Genomic DNA, 17,744 nt, shown 5'->3' on the forward strand with positions numbered 1-17,744 from the left:
TGGCATCTCACACCTTGAGCCGATCTCCCCTGAAGCACCCTGCTCTGTACCAACTGGCCTGGCAGGACAGCTCCACAAAAGGGGCAGAAGGAACAAGAGCAGGGAAGAGTTCGCAAGCGATGCTGCCACACTGGCTGTCTGGGAGGGGTGGGCCCCGGACACAGCGCCCCGTGTGCTGGTGCACTGGGGAGGTCTGGAACCTGTGGATCATACCTCGGAGCCATTGGGTGGCTTTGGTCTAGGCTGGCTAACACCAAGCTCTCTCACTACAGGTGGTAGAAGAAACACAAGGCATCCTTCGAGAATACGGCTTCCGCTTTGTGAGGCGAGGGCCCATCTTTGTGAAAGGGAAGGGGGAGCTGCTAACCTTCTTCTTGAAGGGGCGCGATAAACCGGCCACCTTCCCGAACGGCTCCTCTGTGACGCTGCCCCACCAGGTAGTAGACAACTCCTGAGTGGCCTCTAGCCCCATAGTCCATGGGAAGGGAGAATGTCTTTTTTGGACTCAAATGCCTTGGGAAAGGACAAATGACCAAGTCCCAACATTCCCAAATTGTTCAAGTGCACACTCACATAGACTTAGACTTCAAATCTCAAGCCTTCATCTGTTTGTGAACACGTGAGCCCTGAGGGGGCCACACTCTTCCTCAGCGTGCCTGTAGCTTCCCCAGAGAGGAAGGGTGGTAGGCATAGTACTGAACAAGCCTTCCAGAGCCCTAGTTCTGACCAGCCCTTCTTCCCCCACAGGGCCGTGGCCCATGAGCAGGCAGGGACCAGGCAGGGATGGGATCAACTTGCCTTTGCAGCTGGGAGCACAGGTGGGGAAGCTCAGGGTAAAGGGCGAGCTTGGCAGGGCGGGCCCCTGTGCAGGCAGAGGGCTGCTTCCAGCTGTGAGCTGTAGGCAGTGCTTTCTGTGCAGAAGAGAGCTCAGGCCGGAGACCTGCTCGTCCCCACCTGGCCCAGCAGGGGAAGGGCCCTTGTCCTGATAATCTTGAAAGGTTCTCTGGAACCCCCCATCACCTTAGTCACAAGAGCAGAAAGTGCAATATTTCCTTTTACCTGATGGGAGGGAGGGAAAGGGAATTTATTTCTGAAAGAAAAATATATCAACAGATCTTCTACATTTATATTTTTAACTTTCTGTGTAAAAACTTTCCGATACGGCCTTGCCTTTTGAGCTCTTGCTACGTCGCCTTTGCTACTGCTTTAAAGAGAATTTACAGGTACTGATAAAGAACAAGACTGTTTTATTAAAAGCTTTCTTCAACCTGAATGTGACCGTTCTGTTACTACGTCTCCTCTTGAGCGGTGCTCTGCCAGCTCACCACATCCCCACCGCATGCCTGAAGGCACAGAGCTTGAGCTAAGTGTGGTCCTGGCTGACCTGACCCCGGTGCTCCCCCCAAGTTAGCTGCAGCTCCCGCACTTGTAAGCTTACTTGCTGGTCACCAGGTCTAGACATACCTGTGAACGGCCCTACATATACTCCCTTAAACCAACTCGAGCCAGTAGATCCAGGCCACGGCTGTAAGAAACAGTGCCCACCACGGCCTAGAGCTGGCAGCTGAAGGAGGGAAAGTCTGCTTTCCTTTGCAAGGACAGTTACGAGCAGACTACTGACCATCACTCAGCTCTCTACTAAGATAGTTTAGGAAACAAAATATCAGACACAGAGCCTTGATTATTTTATCCATAGTACTTTCTCACAACACATTCTTCAAAAGCAGTGGTTTAGAATACACTGCTCAAACCAAAGATTAAACACACTTCCCCTTTTAACAGTTCATCTCATATGATCCAAAAGTGTTCTAAGAACTTTCTTTTCAAATAGCTCAGATAGGAAAATGAGATGAAATTAAAGCTTATAAAAGCTAGAACTCTTTAGTTGAATGGTATATACTCCTCCTTCACAAAATGCCTTCACTGCCCCACAACATATTGTGATTTTCAACTAAAATATATCATCAAAGCATTACCTACAAGAACAGATGATCTTGAGCATTTAACAAGTGACTAGCCTGACCAGGTGGTGGCTCAGTGGGCAGTGTCAGACTGGGATGTAGAGGACCCAGGTTCAAGACCCCGAGGTCACCAGCTTGAGTGTGGGCTCATCTGGTTTGAGCAAGGCTCACCAGTTTGAGCCCAAGGTCGCTGGCTCGAGCAAGGGATCACTCGGTCTGCTGTAGTCCCCTGGTCAAGACACATATGAGAAATCAATCAATGAACTACTAAGGTGTTGCAACGAAGAATTGGTTTCTCATCTCTCTCCCTTCCTGTCTGTCTCTCTCTCTCTGTCTCTGCCCCCCCCCCAAAGTGACTAGGTGACCACAGAGAATTGTCCAAAAATGCCCACACGGGTCTGTGGCCCCAAGCTTGCTCTCCATCGTCCTGATGAAGTGGGCATGCCTTCATTGTAAGGACAGCCCCAGGCAGGGAGTCTGAGGAGCCTTGCAAAGGCTTCAGTGCCAGGACCTGCCTGGGACTGTGCGCAGTACTTGTTCACTCACGTCTGATGTGTCCGCAATGAAAGGAATATCTAGCAGACCAGGCTCATATCCAACATGTCTTCTCTTCTTGAAAATGAAGCAAACACTTGATGTAGGGGCTTCGTACAGAGTAAGTTTTCATGGGAGGCTCGCTGTTCTTCCCATGAGGCAGATAATGGGTCTATCCCTAAAAAAAGAAAGATCCTATCAATCTCATCCAGTGCAACTGGGAGAGCCTGGGTCAGCGATACTCTGGACCCAGGTATTTTTTGGTCTGGAGCTGAGAGGCTGGCCCGATTAGACCAATATAATTTTGAGACTGGGAACTTAAGCCTCTGCTCAGAAAAATAACGTCCAATATGAAACGTGTGGCAGCTTCAAAATCCCTCCTCTAAAAACACTTTATCCTGGTTTTCATTACTGCCCATGTCACATTACTATGGTACACTACACTGAAACAGGTCACACACAAGTCTCAGCCAGCTCTGAAAACCTCCCCTTTGGAGAACAGTCTCGAGAGGGCTCTGTGCTGCCTCGCTTGTCCACCAGCTCAGAGGGAAGTAAGCCTTCTGGCTCTCCCCCACTGTGACCCTGGGGCTCGGGCCACTTTAGCCTTCTCTTCAGAAGGAGCAGTCTCCAATGAAAACACGAGCTGTAAGACGATGGGTTGAGGAGGAAGGAGCAGAGGAGGAGGGAAAACTGATGATTGTGTTTACTTACTACTTACAAAGAGAAAAGGAAAAATTGGTAGAAACAAAGAAAATAGTCTTTGTATTTTTCTGCTTATAGTACATAAACAGATGAAAGTGTCTCAAGAGGTCCAACTGATGTATTCTACCTATTTTATCGTTTCAACCTGAATAACCCAGAGATGACATAGCTTCTCCACTGAGGCATCCTTCTTACCTTCATAAGTGACAGTGACATCGGTTGGAAGGGTTACTGTCAGGTCCTTGTACAGCAGTCTAGCAGAAAAGGAGAAGGACTGGCCACTCAGCTCCACGTTGTAAGTAAATGACAGCAGGTCACACAGTGAATTTCTCTGCAAGGGCCCAGCCAGAAAAGCTGCAAAGTCACGCTAATGGAGGTGGGTATCAAGACAGACACAAAGTATAGGCAATTACATTCCAAAGGCAGTAAGTAGCTGTGACACTTGATACACTATCAAAACATTCAATCAATGCACAGCTAAAGTGAAGGAACAAGTTGATGCTTCTCACCCCCCCTCCCTCTTTTACTCTTTCAAAGAGGGCCCCGTTAGTTAAAGTTCAGAGAAATAAAAGACAAAGCCCTGAAAAAAGGACTGATAAGAGATTTATAAGATAACTCAAAGTCACTGGCAGCCTAGGAAGGCCTGCAGGAAGCATAAAGTAAATGGTCAGAGGCTGAGGGTACAGGGAAGATAATATTTATCAAGACTTTCATTGCTATCATATACAGGGCTAAGATGCTTTGCGCTTGTATACACCCATCAATTATCTAAAAGACAACCAGGAGCTTCAATGTCATTCAAAATGCACAAAACACACAGGGGGAAATGCTAAGCTTTTAAGAGTCATTCCTTTATGCATTCATTCTTTTTTTTTTTCTTTTTTTTACTCCAACCCTAGTTCAATTGCAACTAAGATGGTAGGGCCGAATTTAAGCAAAGATGGAGAGTACTCCTCTGTGATATTATTCTGCTTTGCAGCTATAGCCCAGGTTCAGCTAGGCACCTGGCACACAGTAGGTACACATTAATCCCTATTGAATTAAAAGTACAGCAACTGTACTTGACTACTCTGTGAGTGGAAGAAAGGGTCAAATATAAAAGCCTGAGGGACTACCATTGGGGAGTGAAGAACCCCTTAACCAGTATTCATGTTTTCAGTATCATCCACAGTTTCAATAGGGAAGAAAGAGTAGAAAATAGCTTGTACATAAATAATGAACAAGTATTAGAAGGATAATAGTCAAACTTCTGACTCCGTTATGAAACATTTTAAAATACAAAAGAAAACTTGACCCTTTCTTTTCCCCTTTAAGCGCACCCTGGGCTCATCAAATGCTATATAAGATTCCAGATAGATACCTGAAGTCGATCTGCTTGGTACTTCCTCCCGGAGTAAGCATTTAGGTACTCGCAGAGACAGAAGAGGAAGTGCTGAATATCAGTCTGTAAGTATTTTGCAGCTATCTCCTCCAGGGGAATGAAGACTGGAATCGAATGGCGATGTATCCGAAGTGGTTTCTGTATGACAAGGTCCACAAAATAGGAATCCAGCAGGTTTCCCTCGAAAGCGGTATTGATACAAACACAGACTCCTCGGCTGGTCAGTTTTCCACTGAGCCCTGAGGCAGACAAGACAACATCTTAACAGATGTCAGGCAATGCTAGTATCTCACTGATCTGTGCATCCTAGCTCTCCTCTTGGTAACTGGCTCACTTGGAGTCCTGAGCTGTTAACACCATGGAATAGTGGAAAAGAAAAAATCTTAAATATCTCATTATTGAGGAAGAGATTTGAAAATTTTCAACTTACCCACATTTTTTCTGAGTATCAAATAATTTATGATAGTTCCTAGTTCTTCCCATAATCTTCTTGTGACACAGATAATGGGGAGAATAAACCCCTATTTTAATGGTAAAACAGACTTGTGGGGTTCAAACCAGTGGCACAGCTAAATAAACGGTCTAAACAATCCACCAATCAACCTGCCTCACAAAGAGGCCAATATCATAGGTAAAGATGCCTACAAACATGCCAGCTTTGTGTGTATATTGGGGGGCAAAACCAATGCTCAAGAAATAAGTCTGGAACTAACAATACATCTAACAAACGAAGTAGAGATGAGACCCAGTCTAAAACAGGTCAGAAAAAAGGATACCTGTAAAACGATATGCTTGCAGAATGGCTTTCAGGGTTTCCTGTTTTCTTTCCAAAACGTCTTGCTCTCTGACCTCAAACGTTTGGGCCAGGTCTACCCTGGCTTCAACCTGAAAGATACGTAGCAAATCAAACTGAGTACAAAGGGGCATAACACTTAAGTCTCCGCCTGAACCTAGCTGGAATAAAGCTGAGCAGAGTATTCATTACATAGCGCATGAAGAAATGCTACAGGGGTCTACCAGGGCTACAGATTCATAGTAGAGGAAGAATCCCGTGGGTCAGAGTGCTAGGGACCAGAAGTGGAAGTTGTGCTGGCCCCAAGTAACTGCGAGAGGCACAAAAAAAGGGTGTGAAGAAAGTCTAGTATGAGCACAGGGTGAGCAAATCAGCTGTGAAGAGACTAGACTAGAAAGTTGCTGTGGGTCAGACTGTGCAGGCTTTTAGTGCCAGGACAAGAAATACTTTAATATGTACACTTAGGGATACAGCCCAATAGATGGTCTCAGACTGACTCTCCCTCTGAGAACTACACAAGCTGGATGAAATTCTAAAACTAGGTAAGCCAAGAAAATGGTCTGAAGGCATTGAGGAACCACCAAAACAGCCAGACTGAAGGTTCAAGATGAATGCTCTGAGCTTAGCTGGGCTTCCCTGCAGCTTTCCCCCTCCGAGCACTTGATCTGCAGCACAAGGCATATGGGCCAAACAGAGAAAGCTGCAGGCTAGACTTTGTAGCAGTCCCACTGAAACAAAAACTGGAGGCCAAGGCTACCAAAGCAACCTTTGGCTCCAAGATCCCACAGAAAAGGGAAGCTAACATTCTGTAGGCAATGTACCCTTCAGGCATTGGCCAAGTCCTAAGCTGCACATGTATTAACGGGCACTGAGAAACCAAACAAAAAGAAACTGCTAAAGTTTAATAAGCTAAGCAGAGATTGTGGGACAAAAAGAAATTGGAGTTCACGGCCTAAGAAGAGGTGCGTCAATAAACCTGTCCCCAGCACACACCCAAACCTTCAACTGAGGGCCCTACAAAAAAAAGACTACATGCTAGGAGTGAGGGCAAACCAAAACTAGACCATCTCAACTGGATTATGGTGATTCGTCCATACACTCTTTGCCTGTCAGAAAAAACCTGAAATTCCCCCTGGAGGAAGAGAACACAGGACAGAATCCCTATATTTTTTCGTATATAATACTTATCATTGAATCAAAAATTTTTTTACCAGACATATAAAAACCAAAAAAAGACAAAGAGATGAGGAGATTCAGTCATCTGAGTTATCAGGCAGGTGGAAATAGATTAAATGATGGAGAACTCATACCAAAGAGCCAGAATCTATAAAAATGAATCAGATGGAAACCTTAGAACCAAAAATTTAACAAGTTTAAAAACTAACCAACCACAAAAGTAGGAAATACATATATTTTCATATTCAGATTAATCTAAGAGAGAGCAAAATAGTAAAGACATAGGTAACTGTAAAAAAATCATACAAGGAACTCCTTTGTGACTGGCTTCTGTTACTTAACATAATGTGTTCAAAGTTTATCCATGTTACAGCAGGTCTCAATACTTCATTCTTTACTGACAAATTATATTCCATTGTATGAATATATCACAGACCACATCTCTTGCTTGCATTTCTCTTGTGTTTGACTTAATCTCATGTTGTTTTCTGAACGCAGTGTAGGCTAAGTGCAGTTTACAAAGTCTACAGTATCGTTCAATCATGTCCTAGGCCTTCACACTCACTCACTGCTGACTCACCCAGAGCAACTTCCAGTTCTACAAACTCCATTCATGGTAAGTACCCTACACAAGTGTACCATTTATTAATCTAAGCCATATTTTTACTGTACCTTTTCTATGTTTGGCTATATTTATATACACAAATAATCACCACTACATTACAAATACCCAGAGTATGCAGTACAATAACATGCTGTACAGGTTTGTAGCCTAGGAGCAAGAGGCTACACCAGTGATTTTCAACCATGGGTCCACCAGAAAGTTCGTGCTGGTCCATGAAATTTCTGGCGGACCGGCTGTTGAAAAACACTGAGCTACGCCAGCTAGGTTTGTTGTTGCCTCTATAAATTTCCACACAACAATGAAATCTCCTAACAACACATCCCCACCTTTAAGCGTTCATGACTAGGCAAGTCAGTCAGTAAGATATAAAACATCTGAACCCCATGACAAACACCTTTGGCCTATTTGACATATATACTACACAATATCCAACAAATACAAAATCATCTATTTCACATTATACATAAAATCAATTCCAGATGGACTATAATTCTGAAAGTAGAAAGTAAAACAATAAACCTGTTAGAAAATAACAAAATATCTTCATCATCTTAAATTAGGCAAAGATTTATTATAAGGAAACAAGAGCGGGAAGCATAAAATTAAGATTCCAAAATCAAACTTCATTAAAAGGAAGACTTTCGCCCTGGCCGGTTGGCTCAGTGGTAGAGCGTCGGCCTGGCGTGCAGGAGTCCCGGGTTCGATTCCTGGCCAGGGCACACAGGAGAGGCGCCCATCTGCCTCTCCACTCCTCCCCCTCTCCTTCCTCTCTGTCTCTCTCTTCTCCCGCAGCCAAGGCTCCGCTGGAGCAGGGTTTGCCCGGGCGCTGAGGATGGCTCTGTGGCCTCTGCCTCAGGCGCTAGAATGGCTCTGATTGCGGCAGAGCAATGCCCCACGATGGGCAGAGCATTGCCCCCTGGTGGGCATGCTGGGTGGATCCTGGTCGGGCACATGCGGGAGTCTGTCTGACTGCCTCCCCGTTTCCAGCTTCTGAAAAATACCAAAAAAAAAAAAGGAAGACTTCCTTTTCATCACAACACCATCAGAGTGAAAAGGCAAGCCACAGTGTAAAAGATTTGTAATACATATACCCTACAAAAAAACTCACATCCAAAATATACACAGAATTCTACAATAGGAGATAGACAACCAAATAAAATTTTTGCAAAAGCCTTGAAACGCATACTTTACAATGGAGCCTTTGAAGTGTCCAATCCAAGTACTTAACATCATTGCTGATTAGACAAATACAAATTAATCCACAATGAGACACTATTACGCTGTCCCCAGAATGTCAGATTTTTATTTTTTTATTTTTGTGACAGAGAGAGGGACAGATAGGGACAGACAGACAGGGAGAGATGAGAGAAGCATCAATTCTTTGTTGCGGCACTTTAGTTGTTCATTGATTGCTTTCTCATATGTGCCTTAACTGGGGAGCTACAGCAGACTGAGTGACCCCTTGCTCAAGCCAGCGACCTTGGGTTCAAGCTGGTGTGCTTTGCTCAAACCAGATAAGCCAGCACTCAAGCTGGCGACCTCGGGGTTTTGAACCTGGGTCCTCCATGTCCCAGTCCCACACTCTAACCACTGCACCACTGCCTGCCTGGTCAGGCCAGAATGTCAGATTTTTAAAATAAACAATATCAAATATGGACAAAGATGCAAAACAGTGTAAATCTTATACACTGTTCCTGGGAATGAAAAATTGGTGTAATTACTTTCAAAAACTATTTGGCAGTATTTACTGAAGCTAATATGCATACCCTGTGACCCAGCAATTCCCCCCAATCCCTACCTAATAGAAAGTGGGCCACCAGCAATGCCTGACAATTGTTCGTTGATACTGAAGACTCTACAGGTTTGATGAGGGATCGAGGACTAAACCCAGTAAAATCACAGGTAAGACACATTAAATAAATCTGCAAATTCCCAGGTCACATTCTTTACACTCTAGGAAAGCCTGCCAGCAACCCGCCTTCTACTCACTCTGGCTTGACGTTGTTTCAGTTCAGCCCTCAGTTCATCTCGCAGACTTCTCAGTTTATAAATCCTCCTACCAAGAGCGATTTCGGCTGCCTGTGCCCCCTGCAGCTCTTCCAGTTTTTTACGGGTTCTAGTCTCTAGTTTTTCCAAGTGAGCTAGAATACCTGAAGAAAGTAAAAAGGGAAATTCTCAAGAAGCCAAGGATTTCTAACTCTGGCAGCAAGAAGCATTTTTGGAAAGAACAGAGGGTGAACCTTTAGAAATTTGTGTCCAGTTATTTGTTAGACATTGGTCCCACTTTATAAGCCAGAAAAAGTGACAACAGAAATCAAAGATCAGCAACCTCTCAGCCTGAACACTTTAGTAAAAACAATTCCTAAGAAGGACAATGTCCAAAAAGAGCATTATCTTTATATGGCTAATCTCAGTTACCCATGATAATAATAACCTAGAGGAGATCAGTCACCAAAAACTATTTTTTAAAACGTAAAATAGTTTCTTAAATTGGTTTCTATGTATGTTTTCCCCAAGTGCTAATGCATAATTCTTTGGAGCTCTGAAAAAATATTAATACAAGACTATAACAACACAAACTAAAAAGAACTGTCTACAGATATTACTGGGTATTAGAAAGGAAAACAAGCTTACCACTACACAGAATCTCACAGCCAAATATCAATGCCCTAGAAATTGACTAAGGACCAACACAGGTGTACCTCATTTTATAGAGCTTTGCTTTACTGTGTTTCACAGATGTTGTCTTTTTATTTTTTAAATAGACTGAAAACTGTAAAAAAAATTAAAGCATCTTAAAAAGTTGATTTTGAGAGGGGGAGAAGCATTGATTTGTTGTTCCACTTATTTATGCATTCATTAGGTTGACTCTTATATGTACCCCGACAAGGGATTGAATCTGCAACCCTGGTGTATCAGGATGACACTCTGATGTGCTACCTGAGCTACCCGGCCAGGGCAAAAAAATTAAAGCATTTATTAAACATTTCCTATACAGAAGGCACATGTTATATGCTTTCCTTGGGAAGTAGGAAAATAACTGCTTATCTAATTTCCACAACCACCATAACAATGCTGATGTTATTCGCTTTCACTTTCTAGGTGAAAAAAAAAAATGGAAGTAACCATACATAAAATAAGTCACCCAAGACCACAGTATTTTTATGGCAGAATCAGGACTAAAATCCAGATCTAACTAATGCCAAAGCCATTGCCTGGCACTGCTACTCCGCAGGACTAATGCATCCATGGTCCCCCAAAGTCCTGAGAAGAGAGACCTCACTGGCTAGAACTGTACCTCTGAATAAACACTGAGCATAAAGACAAGTGCAAACTATAGGCTTAAAAATGGACTGGAGACTAGAAACGTATGAGGAAATTTTAACCTAATAATCTTAGCTGCCTGTCGTGTCATCTAAGTCTTCAATACAGGCATGCCTCCAGGATTTGGGGGTTCGGTTCCAGACCGCTGCAATAAAGCAAGCCCTAATCTCTTTGCAGGTGGGTTTTGCCTTCAATTTAGAAAAACCGCCACACCTGTGAGGCGCAATAGAGAGTACGCCTTATTAGTTCTCTTCACTATTCTGCTCCCAACCAGGACAGGGCTCATCGTTCAACCTGGGGCTCGTCTTTGGGCAGCAGTTGAGGGGCTAAAGGCAACGGTTTGAATACCTCCTTTGGACTCGCCCTCTTGATCTAAAATATTCGCCAGGTCCATCTACTCCGCAGATTTCCAAAGCCTTCCCAGGAAGCTGTCCAGACACCGCTAACAAGGACCTAGATTTCCTCGCTGACAAGAGAAATGGCAAGGAAGACACAAAATAGACACACTCAGATGGTAGAGTACACACAACACCACAAGTGTCACTGCCAGGACCTCCCTTCCCCGACCCGCCCTGTCCCCGCCCCCGGGTGCGAGTCGGCCGGTCTACGTCCACCTGGCCGCCCTGCGCGCTCCCGAGCGCACTGCCCCTCCGGTTCAGCCTGGCTGCCTTCTCTACGGAAGCTGTAAAAGGCCGCTTAGCCTTCCACCCTGGTCACCGTCCCGTCTCTCCCTCGGCCTTACTTTCCCTTATCTGCTCTCCTCTGGCTCACTCAGTCCTCGGACCAGAATTCCCGCCGTCCTCACCTTCAAAACCAAGCCAATCGGACCCAGCATGCTTTGCGCACCTACCGTACAAAACCATGGCAGCACTCAGGGCCCCTCCCTGATCCCGGCATGCACCGGGGAATAGGCCAGGCCTTACAGATCTGCAGGAACATGGCGGCACCTGGCGTAGAGCCTCAGGTCTTGATACAATACTTGGTTTTACGAAAGGATCTATCGCAGGCTCCATTCTCCTGGCCAGCGGGCGCATTGGTAGCGCAGGCTTGTCACGCAGCCACTGCCGCCTTGCACATTCACCGCGACCACCCTCACACTGCTGCTTATCTCCGGGACCTGGAGCGCATGCGCAAGGTGGTCCTAGAGGTGAGGCACAGGACCAAAGGGGAGGAGCGCTGAGGACGTCGCACCGGAAGTGGGTGTAGTCTAGAGTGTGTGGGCCCAACTTCGTGGCGTGGGCAGGACGTCAGCGGGGAGGAGTCTTTAACATCTAAATTGTGTAAACTAAGGGTCCTGGAGAGACCTGAGCTCCTGCCGAGAGCCTTTCCTTGGCGGAATAGGGCCTGACTGTGACCAGTGGACACTGGGTCCGTTATAATGCTTTCCGTACCCTCCGGTCTCACCTCATCCCTCTTAGAAGGTATCTGTGCAGGAGGAGGCTGGTGGACCGAGACCCGCCTTTCCACCTATGCACAGGTCTAGCCTTTTAATGCCGTAAGGCGAAGTATTTTTACCCTCCATTCCTGCAAATCCAGTCCACATTCCTTCTTGCTAGTGAAGTCAGACTGAAGCGTTTACCTGGGCATGATGCCAAATTAATGTGTAAATTGAACCTAGCATCACACACAGCAGGGGTGTGAAATAGCGGTAAGGTCCTTTTAGTAGATAGCCAAACAGATCTTAGCCTTACCTTTCGTAATCTCTGCTCTAGAGTTTATCCTAAGGAGATAATCAGATGCATCCAAAGAACATTGTACAGGGGTATTCACAGGAGCGCTTTATCTTAGTAAAAATGTGAAAATTACTAAATTTCCAATAGTAGAGATTGGTTATATCATTATACTGAGTTATGAAACTGTGATAAGGTGCCAAGGAATTGCAAAAATTGCTAACATGAGTATTTTAAAAGGAAGAGTCAATCCCCCTTACCCCTCCTTTCTGAAGAGAAAAGAACCCTAAAGAGAGAGATTAAAGGGGCAAAAGTTAGTAACTAATCATAGTTTAACTATAGTTCTCTGGAAGAACTGAGGCCACTACTTGCTAGACAACAAAGAAGGTAAAACTTATCTGAAAACTTCCCCTTCCCCTTCCTTAAGAGCCTTTAGGAGACAAGGTTTACATATCTTAATTAAAAATTCCTACACTAATTCTAACTCTTCCTCCTTCCTACACTAATTCTAACTCTTCCTCCTCTCCTGGAGGCCTGAGAGTGATGTATACCTCTAGACAAAGGGATCTCGAGCCCACTTCCCTTGCTTGAAAACCCTCCGTTCTGTAACATTTTATATGTTTTCTAATAATCATCCTTTTTGAAATTCTTTATATGTATAAAACTTGTGAACTAAGCAAGCTGGGACTTAGCTCCGACACCTTTAGCAAAGGTAATTTCATTTAGCTTCTCTCCTTATCCTAAGCTAATCATTTCATTTCCCATTATTGTGGTGACAGGGATGGGTGGTAGACCCTAGAAGTTTTGGGAATGCCTTTGCTGGGTATGTAAAACATTTATCACTACTGTGTTATCATGTGGTCTTGATGTGTGGGAATGCTTTTTCTTTTAAATAGATCCTATAGATAAATGTTGAAAGCTGGATAGTAATTGACTATTGTACCATCCATCCCCTCCTTAGCCACCCCAACTAGTACTTGATTTTGTATAAAAGAAGGCCGAGAAGTGTATGAAAGCCTACATGATTTGGGACCGTGCCCCATGTAGCTAGCTGGCTGTTGGGCAGATAAAATGTATTATGCTCACTTTGTTAAAGATGACGCTGCCCACGAGGAGGCCTTCACGTCACCCAGGTGATATTAATGTGTGTTGGGGTGGGCTAAAGGCAGTCAGAATCCTTGTAGCCTGGGGCTTGGTTTTGGGATTAAGCCTTTCCTACCCTTTTTGATGTAGGGCGGTACAATCCAATCATGCCTCAGAGAAGCGACTTTGTATTAGAGACTTCCCTGTTTTGTATATTGGATTAAAGGTTTGGATTTCTACACTATAAAATGGAGGCAGAATGAGAGCTTGCTCTCTTGGTTCCTGGGATGATTAGCATTAGAGAGCAGAGGGAGCAGAGCAGAGAGCAGAAAGAGGCCATGTGGCCAGGAGAAGCAGCCAAGATGGTGGAGTATTGAGTGAGAGGCCAGTCTGTGCAGTTTGACGCTGGAGAAGGAAGGAGATGGGGAACAGAGGTGAATAAGTCTGGTGAACTAGAAACCTTTGATTCTAGGAAACTCGGATAAGTCAGTAGCTTTGTGAGCACTGAATGTGAGTGGGTTTTGGAGCCCAGTGTATGTTTTTACTTGCCTGCCGGGTGCAAGCTAGAATTAAAGACTATGGCTCACCAGTTTTTGGCTCCGTTGTTCCTTTACCGACTGTTCGAATCCAATGCGAACCTGCATGGGCCAGGCTGCTGTGATGGCGGCCCTGGCTGCTGGCTTTACACTGGCTAATTAATAAACTCCTCAAATTTCTTCTGTAACCTGCCTTGGTGTCTCTATGTAACCCGCGAATTACAGTACTTTATAACAAAACCAGAGTAAATCGTGTTTTTGGAGCACATTTAGTTAGATGGAAGAGTGCTCATGATTTGATGCTGATTAAATTCTATGTACAAATTTTGAAAGGAAAAACTAAGGATATAACATCTGGATATTAAGAAGAGAGGGTGGGATTTTGATTATTTCCCAGTGCTTCTATTTTCTTTTTCTACATTAAGCACATATTTTATAATGAGAAAAATACTGCTTTTATTTTAAAGCTTTTTTCCCTCATAGAATATATTTATTTTAAAAACTAAGCAAACCAGAACCCTGGGGTGGTGGGGTAAGGTAACCCCTTCAAAGCTAGATGGCAAAAACAGATTATTTTGCAAGAGAAAAATTGCTGTTGGGTAGTGAAATATCAAACAGTAACCTGTATAAAAAATTCTTGAGAATCTGTAGTCAGAAAAGAAGCAGAGAGCTTTTCATTTAGATACTTTTTATAGGAAGAGGACCTCAAGAAATCATCTGGTTCAGACGTCCCCCTCCCCATCCCTCTCATGCAGATGACATATTTTCTTTTTTGTATTCAGATGAGACCTATGAAGCCCACAGATTATCCTTTGAGTTTAAAAGACCTCTGATGATTCCTAGTTGTTAACCATGACTCAAAAAAGGGACTTAGGAGTCATCATTGATTAAGGTTCTGCTGTAGCTGTAAAGACCAATAAAAATATAATGCCAAGATTATAGTGTGCCAGGCATAGGTCTGAGTCTAATTTCATTGAAACCTTACTATTACTAGAAAGCATTATCATCCCTGTTATTTTAGTGGCTTCTATCTTCATACAGAAAAAATATACGTAATGCAACATAACACTAATTTATTTCCAGAACGATAGTTTTAACACTTACGGTAATGGGATTCAGCATGGGTGATAAGGATAGTGAGAAATAATTTCTGAAAGATGTTAGAGAATAGTTTGCCCTCCCTTCAGTTAACTAATGGGAACTATCCCAGAAGGAAAATTCTAGGTTTGGATGGGGTAGGGTGGGAGTGGAGGAGGGAAGTGGTGGTGGTATGATTTCAGAAATCCTTCCAGTAGCAGTCAACTCAAACTCAGAGCTGGCTGAAGAATTAGGGATAGCTATTTGGACACCAGCCACAGGAGAACTATGAAATGCATAGAGCATAATTACTGACAATGCAGACAGTATTTTTCAAGAAGAAAAATAAATCTCTTATTTTATAAACAGGAATATTAAGTCTCTCAGTTAAGAGGAAACCACCCCCACCATACATTTTCCCCATTGATTTGACACTTCCTAAATGGGCTGTTAATCTGTGTTCTGTGTTCTTCTTCCTATAGGCTCCGGATGAGAACACCCTACAGGAGCTGGCTAAGATGTTGCAACAGAAGAACATTGACCATATGCTATGGCTGGAGCAGCCAGAGAATTTCGCCACTTGCATTGCGCTCCGTCCCTACCCCAAGGAAGAAGTGAATCAGTATTTGAAGAAGTTCCGATTGTTCAAATGACTGATGTTGTGAATTGCTTTGATATATTTGAATATCAGCTGGGTCTAGAAACTGCATGCCATCCATCCCTAAGTGTCATGTACTCCTTTCAATGGCAACTTCCTGTTCCTTTTAAGTTATGACAGGTTCTTGAGGATCAAACTCCTGTTTACATTAAAGTCATCATGAATAAATACTTCCTCTTATTTTTAATTATTAGTAAGTTCAGATGGGGAAAGTAGGTGAGCAGCAATATTTTTTATGGGTCATTGTTCAAATAGACAATTCAGTTAGACTCCTATTCAGGGGTCAAGGAAATACCTTTCCATTTTTGTTAGTAATAATAGAGTTCTTCCAATAACCCAGGTTTTAAAACTTCACTTTCTGAATTGCTTATTTCTTATTCACATTCAGTTGTCATTGAATCTAAGACTTCAACTTTAAGATACACCATTATTTTATGTGTTAAGAAAGAAGAAATACTGCCAATTAAGGACATGCAATTAACTATAAGATGTATTTTAATTTTAAATATGTTAAAATATACACATTTATTAGATTTGATGAAGTCTGTCAAGTATGACCTCTACTTCCTTGTAGTTGCTGGCGATGCCCCCTTGTATTAGGCTCTCACTGTCCATCAGAGTCTCTGGCCTGGGAGTTGAATGTCTGTATTCTTCCCCTCCTGTTCCTGCCTCTTACTTTACTTAAACTATTTCTGGTTCAAGTGCTATACCTTCACAAGTCTTAGCCAAAAATGATAGTTACTTTCTCTGAATGTCTATAATATTGTACAACATTTAAAGTATTTCTATAAACATTTGAAGACATCTACTGAGATTGCTTGTCTATCTGTGAAGCAAAGTTTATAAAAGGCAATGTGTTCAAAAAATATCTGTTCCATGTCTACTGTGGCAGGCTATACGAAGAGCTGAGGATATAAAGATAAAAGTTTTTACTCTCAGATAGCTAAGAATCTAGTGACACACATAAAAATAATTAACAGACAGAAATATACTGGGTAATAACCAATATACTTTCCTCCCCACATCCTCTAGATACCAAGACTACTCAGATACTAGGTATGATGATTTTCCAGTATAAGAGATGGTCACTTGAAACTAGGAGAGTGAGTGGGGAGAATTTCATCGAGTGCTGAGGGCAGAACCAACCCCGGAAGCCAAATGAACAGTTTCAAGAGGGAGAGAACAATCAACTGCAGCATGAAATTTCAATAAATAAGAACCGAAAACATTTAGCAAATGGGAACGTACTGGTTAACTTGGTGAAAGCAGTTTAAATAGCATATGAGGGCGGAAATCAGACTGGAGGCTACTGAGACAATCATGGGAAGAGAGGAAGAGACGGGGACTCTTCTTTCAAGAAGCTTGAATGGGAGGAGAGGATAATGATTGAACCGGGGCTGAAAAGGTGAATGCTGGGTCCTATACAGAGAATTTTCTTAGATACCTGAGCAAGTTGATGGGTGAGGAGGTTAAGAAGAGAGAGCAGGCCCTGGCCGGTTGGCTCAGCGGTAGAGCATTGGCCCGGCATGTGGAATTCCCAGGTTCAATTACTGGCCAGGGAACACAGCAGAAGTGCCCATATGCTTCTTTCTCTCTCTCTCTCTTTTGTATTTTTCAGAAGTTAGAAGTGGAAGGCAGTCAGACAGACTCCCACATGTGCCTGACCAGGACCCACCCAGCATGCCCACCAGGGGGCGATGCTCTGCCCATCTGGGGCATTGCCCCTTTGTGGCTGGAGCCATTCTAGCACCTGAGGCGGAGGCAGTAGAGCCATATTCAGCGCCTGGCCAACTGCTCCAATGGAGCTTTGGCTGTGGGAGGGGAAGAGAGAGATAGAGAGGAAGAAGAGGGGGAAGGGTGGAGAAGCAGATGGGCGCTTCTGCTGTGTGCCCTGGCCGGGAATTAAACCCAGGACTTCCACATGCCTGGCCAACGCTCTACTGCTGAGCCAACCGGCCAGGGCTCTCCTTATCTTTCTCTTCCCCTCCCACAGTCAAGGCTTCATTGGAGCAAAGTTGACCCCTGGCAGTAAGGATGGCTCTATGGCCTCCACCTCAGGCACTAGAATGGCTCCAGTTGCAGCAGAGCAATGCCCCAGGGGGGCCAAGCATTGCTCCCTGATGGGCATGCTGGGTGGATACTGGTTGGCCGTGTGCGGGAGTCTTAATGTCTGCCCCCCCCCCTCACTTCAGAAAAATACACACACAAAAAAAAAAAAGGAAGA

General features: G+C 43.9%; 3 protein-coding genes across 7 annotated transcripts in view; 2 read left to right on the top strand and 1 right to left on the bottom strand.

The window, feature by feature from the left end:
- Positions 1-461, top strand: part of ADCY3 (adenylate cyclase 3) — a 60,409-nt gene extending 59,948 nt beyond the window's left edge. For all 3 annotated transcript variants that reach the window (XM_066237476.1, XM_066237474.1, XM_066237475.1), the window contains exon 22: positions 273-461. In XM_066237476.1, coding sequence (XP_066093573.1) covers positions 273-455 — 183 coding nt within the window. In that variant the 3' untranslated portion in view covers positions 456-461. The remainder of the gene's footprint in view (positions 1-272) is intronic.
- CENPO (centromere protein O) lies at positions 386-11,461 on the bottom strand. 3 transcript variants are annotated; one of them, XM_066237478.1, is made up of 7 exons: positions 11,347-11,461; positions 10,845-10,962; positions 9,162-9,322; positions 5,355-5,463; positions 4,558-4,817; positions 3,393-3,564; positions 386-2,673 (listed from the first exon to the last, which is right to left on the bottom strand). In XM_066237478.1, the coding sequence occupies exons 2-7, from the start codon at positions 10,888-10,890 to the stop codon at positions 2,537-2,539; spliced, it is 885 nt and encodes a 294-aa protein (XP_066093575.1). In that variant the 5' UTR covers positions 10,891-10,962; positions 11,347-11,461; the 3' UTR covers positions 386-2,536. The 3 variants fall into 3 exon arrangements, with proteins under 3 accessions (XP_066093575.1, XP_066093577.1, XP_066093576.1); XM_066237480.1 differs by lacking the exon at positions 11,347-11,461 and adding an exon at positions 11,302-11,342; XM_066237479.1 differs by lacking the exon at positions 11,347-11,461 and adding an exon at positions 11,239-11,316.
- PTRHD1 (peptidyl-tRNA hydrolase domain containing 1) lies at positions 11,353-15,690 on the top strand. The gene is made up of 2 exons (XM_066237481.1): positions 11,353-11,643; positions 15,345-15,690. The coding sequence occupies exons 1-2, from the start codon at positions 11,392-11,394 to the stop codon at positions 15,513-15,515; spliced, it is 423 nt and encodes a 140-aa protein (XP_066093578.1). The 5' UTR covers positions 11,353-11,391; the 3' UTR covers positions 15,516-15,690.
- The last annotated feature ends 2,054 nt before the right edge of the window (positions 15,691-17,744 follow it).

Source organism: Saccopteryx bilineata, chromosome 6, assembly GCF_036850765.1.
Source record: "Saccopteryx bilineata isolate mSacBil1 chromosome 6, mSacBil1_pri_phased_curated, whole genome shotgun sequence".
Lineage (NCBI taxonomy): Eukaryota > Metazoa > Chordata > Mammalia > Chiroptera > Emballonuridae > Saccopteryx > Saccopteryx bilineata.

Bases quoted from the DNA above. Each gene is read 5' to 3' on its own strand.
- CENPO (XM_066237478.1), bottom strand. From the start codon at position 10,890: ATGGACCTGGCGAATATTTTAGATCAAGAGGGCGAGTCCAAAGGAG. The intron at 5,464-9,161 runs GTGAGTAGAAGG...CGTATCTTTCAG, and splicing joins TGAAACAACGTCAAGCCAGA to GTTGAAGCCAGGGTAGACCT. The intron at 2,674-3,392 runs GTAAGAAGGATG...TTCTTTTTTTAG, and splicing joins TGTCACTGTCACTTATGAAG to GGATAGACCCATTATCTGCC.
- PTRHD1 (XM_066237481.1), top strand. From the start codon at position 11,392: ATGCACCGGGGAATAGGCCAGGCCTTACAGATCTGCAGGAACATGGCG. The intron at 11,644-15,344 runs GTGAGGCACAGG...TTCTTCCTATAG, and splicing joins TGCGCAAGGTGGTCCTAGAG to GCTCCGGATGAGAACACCCT.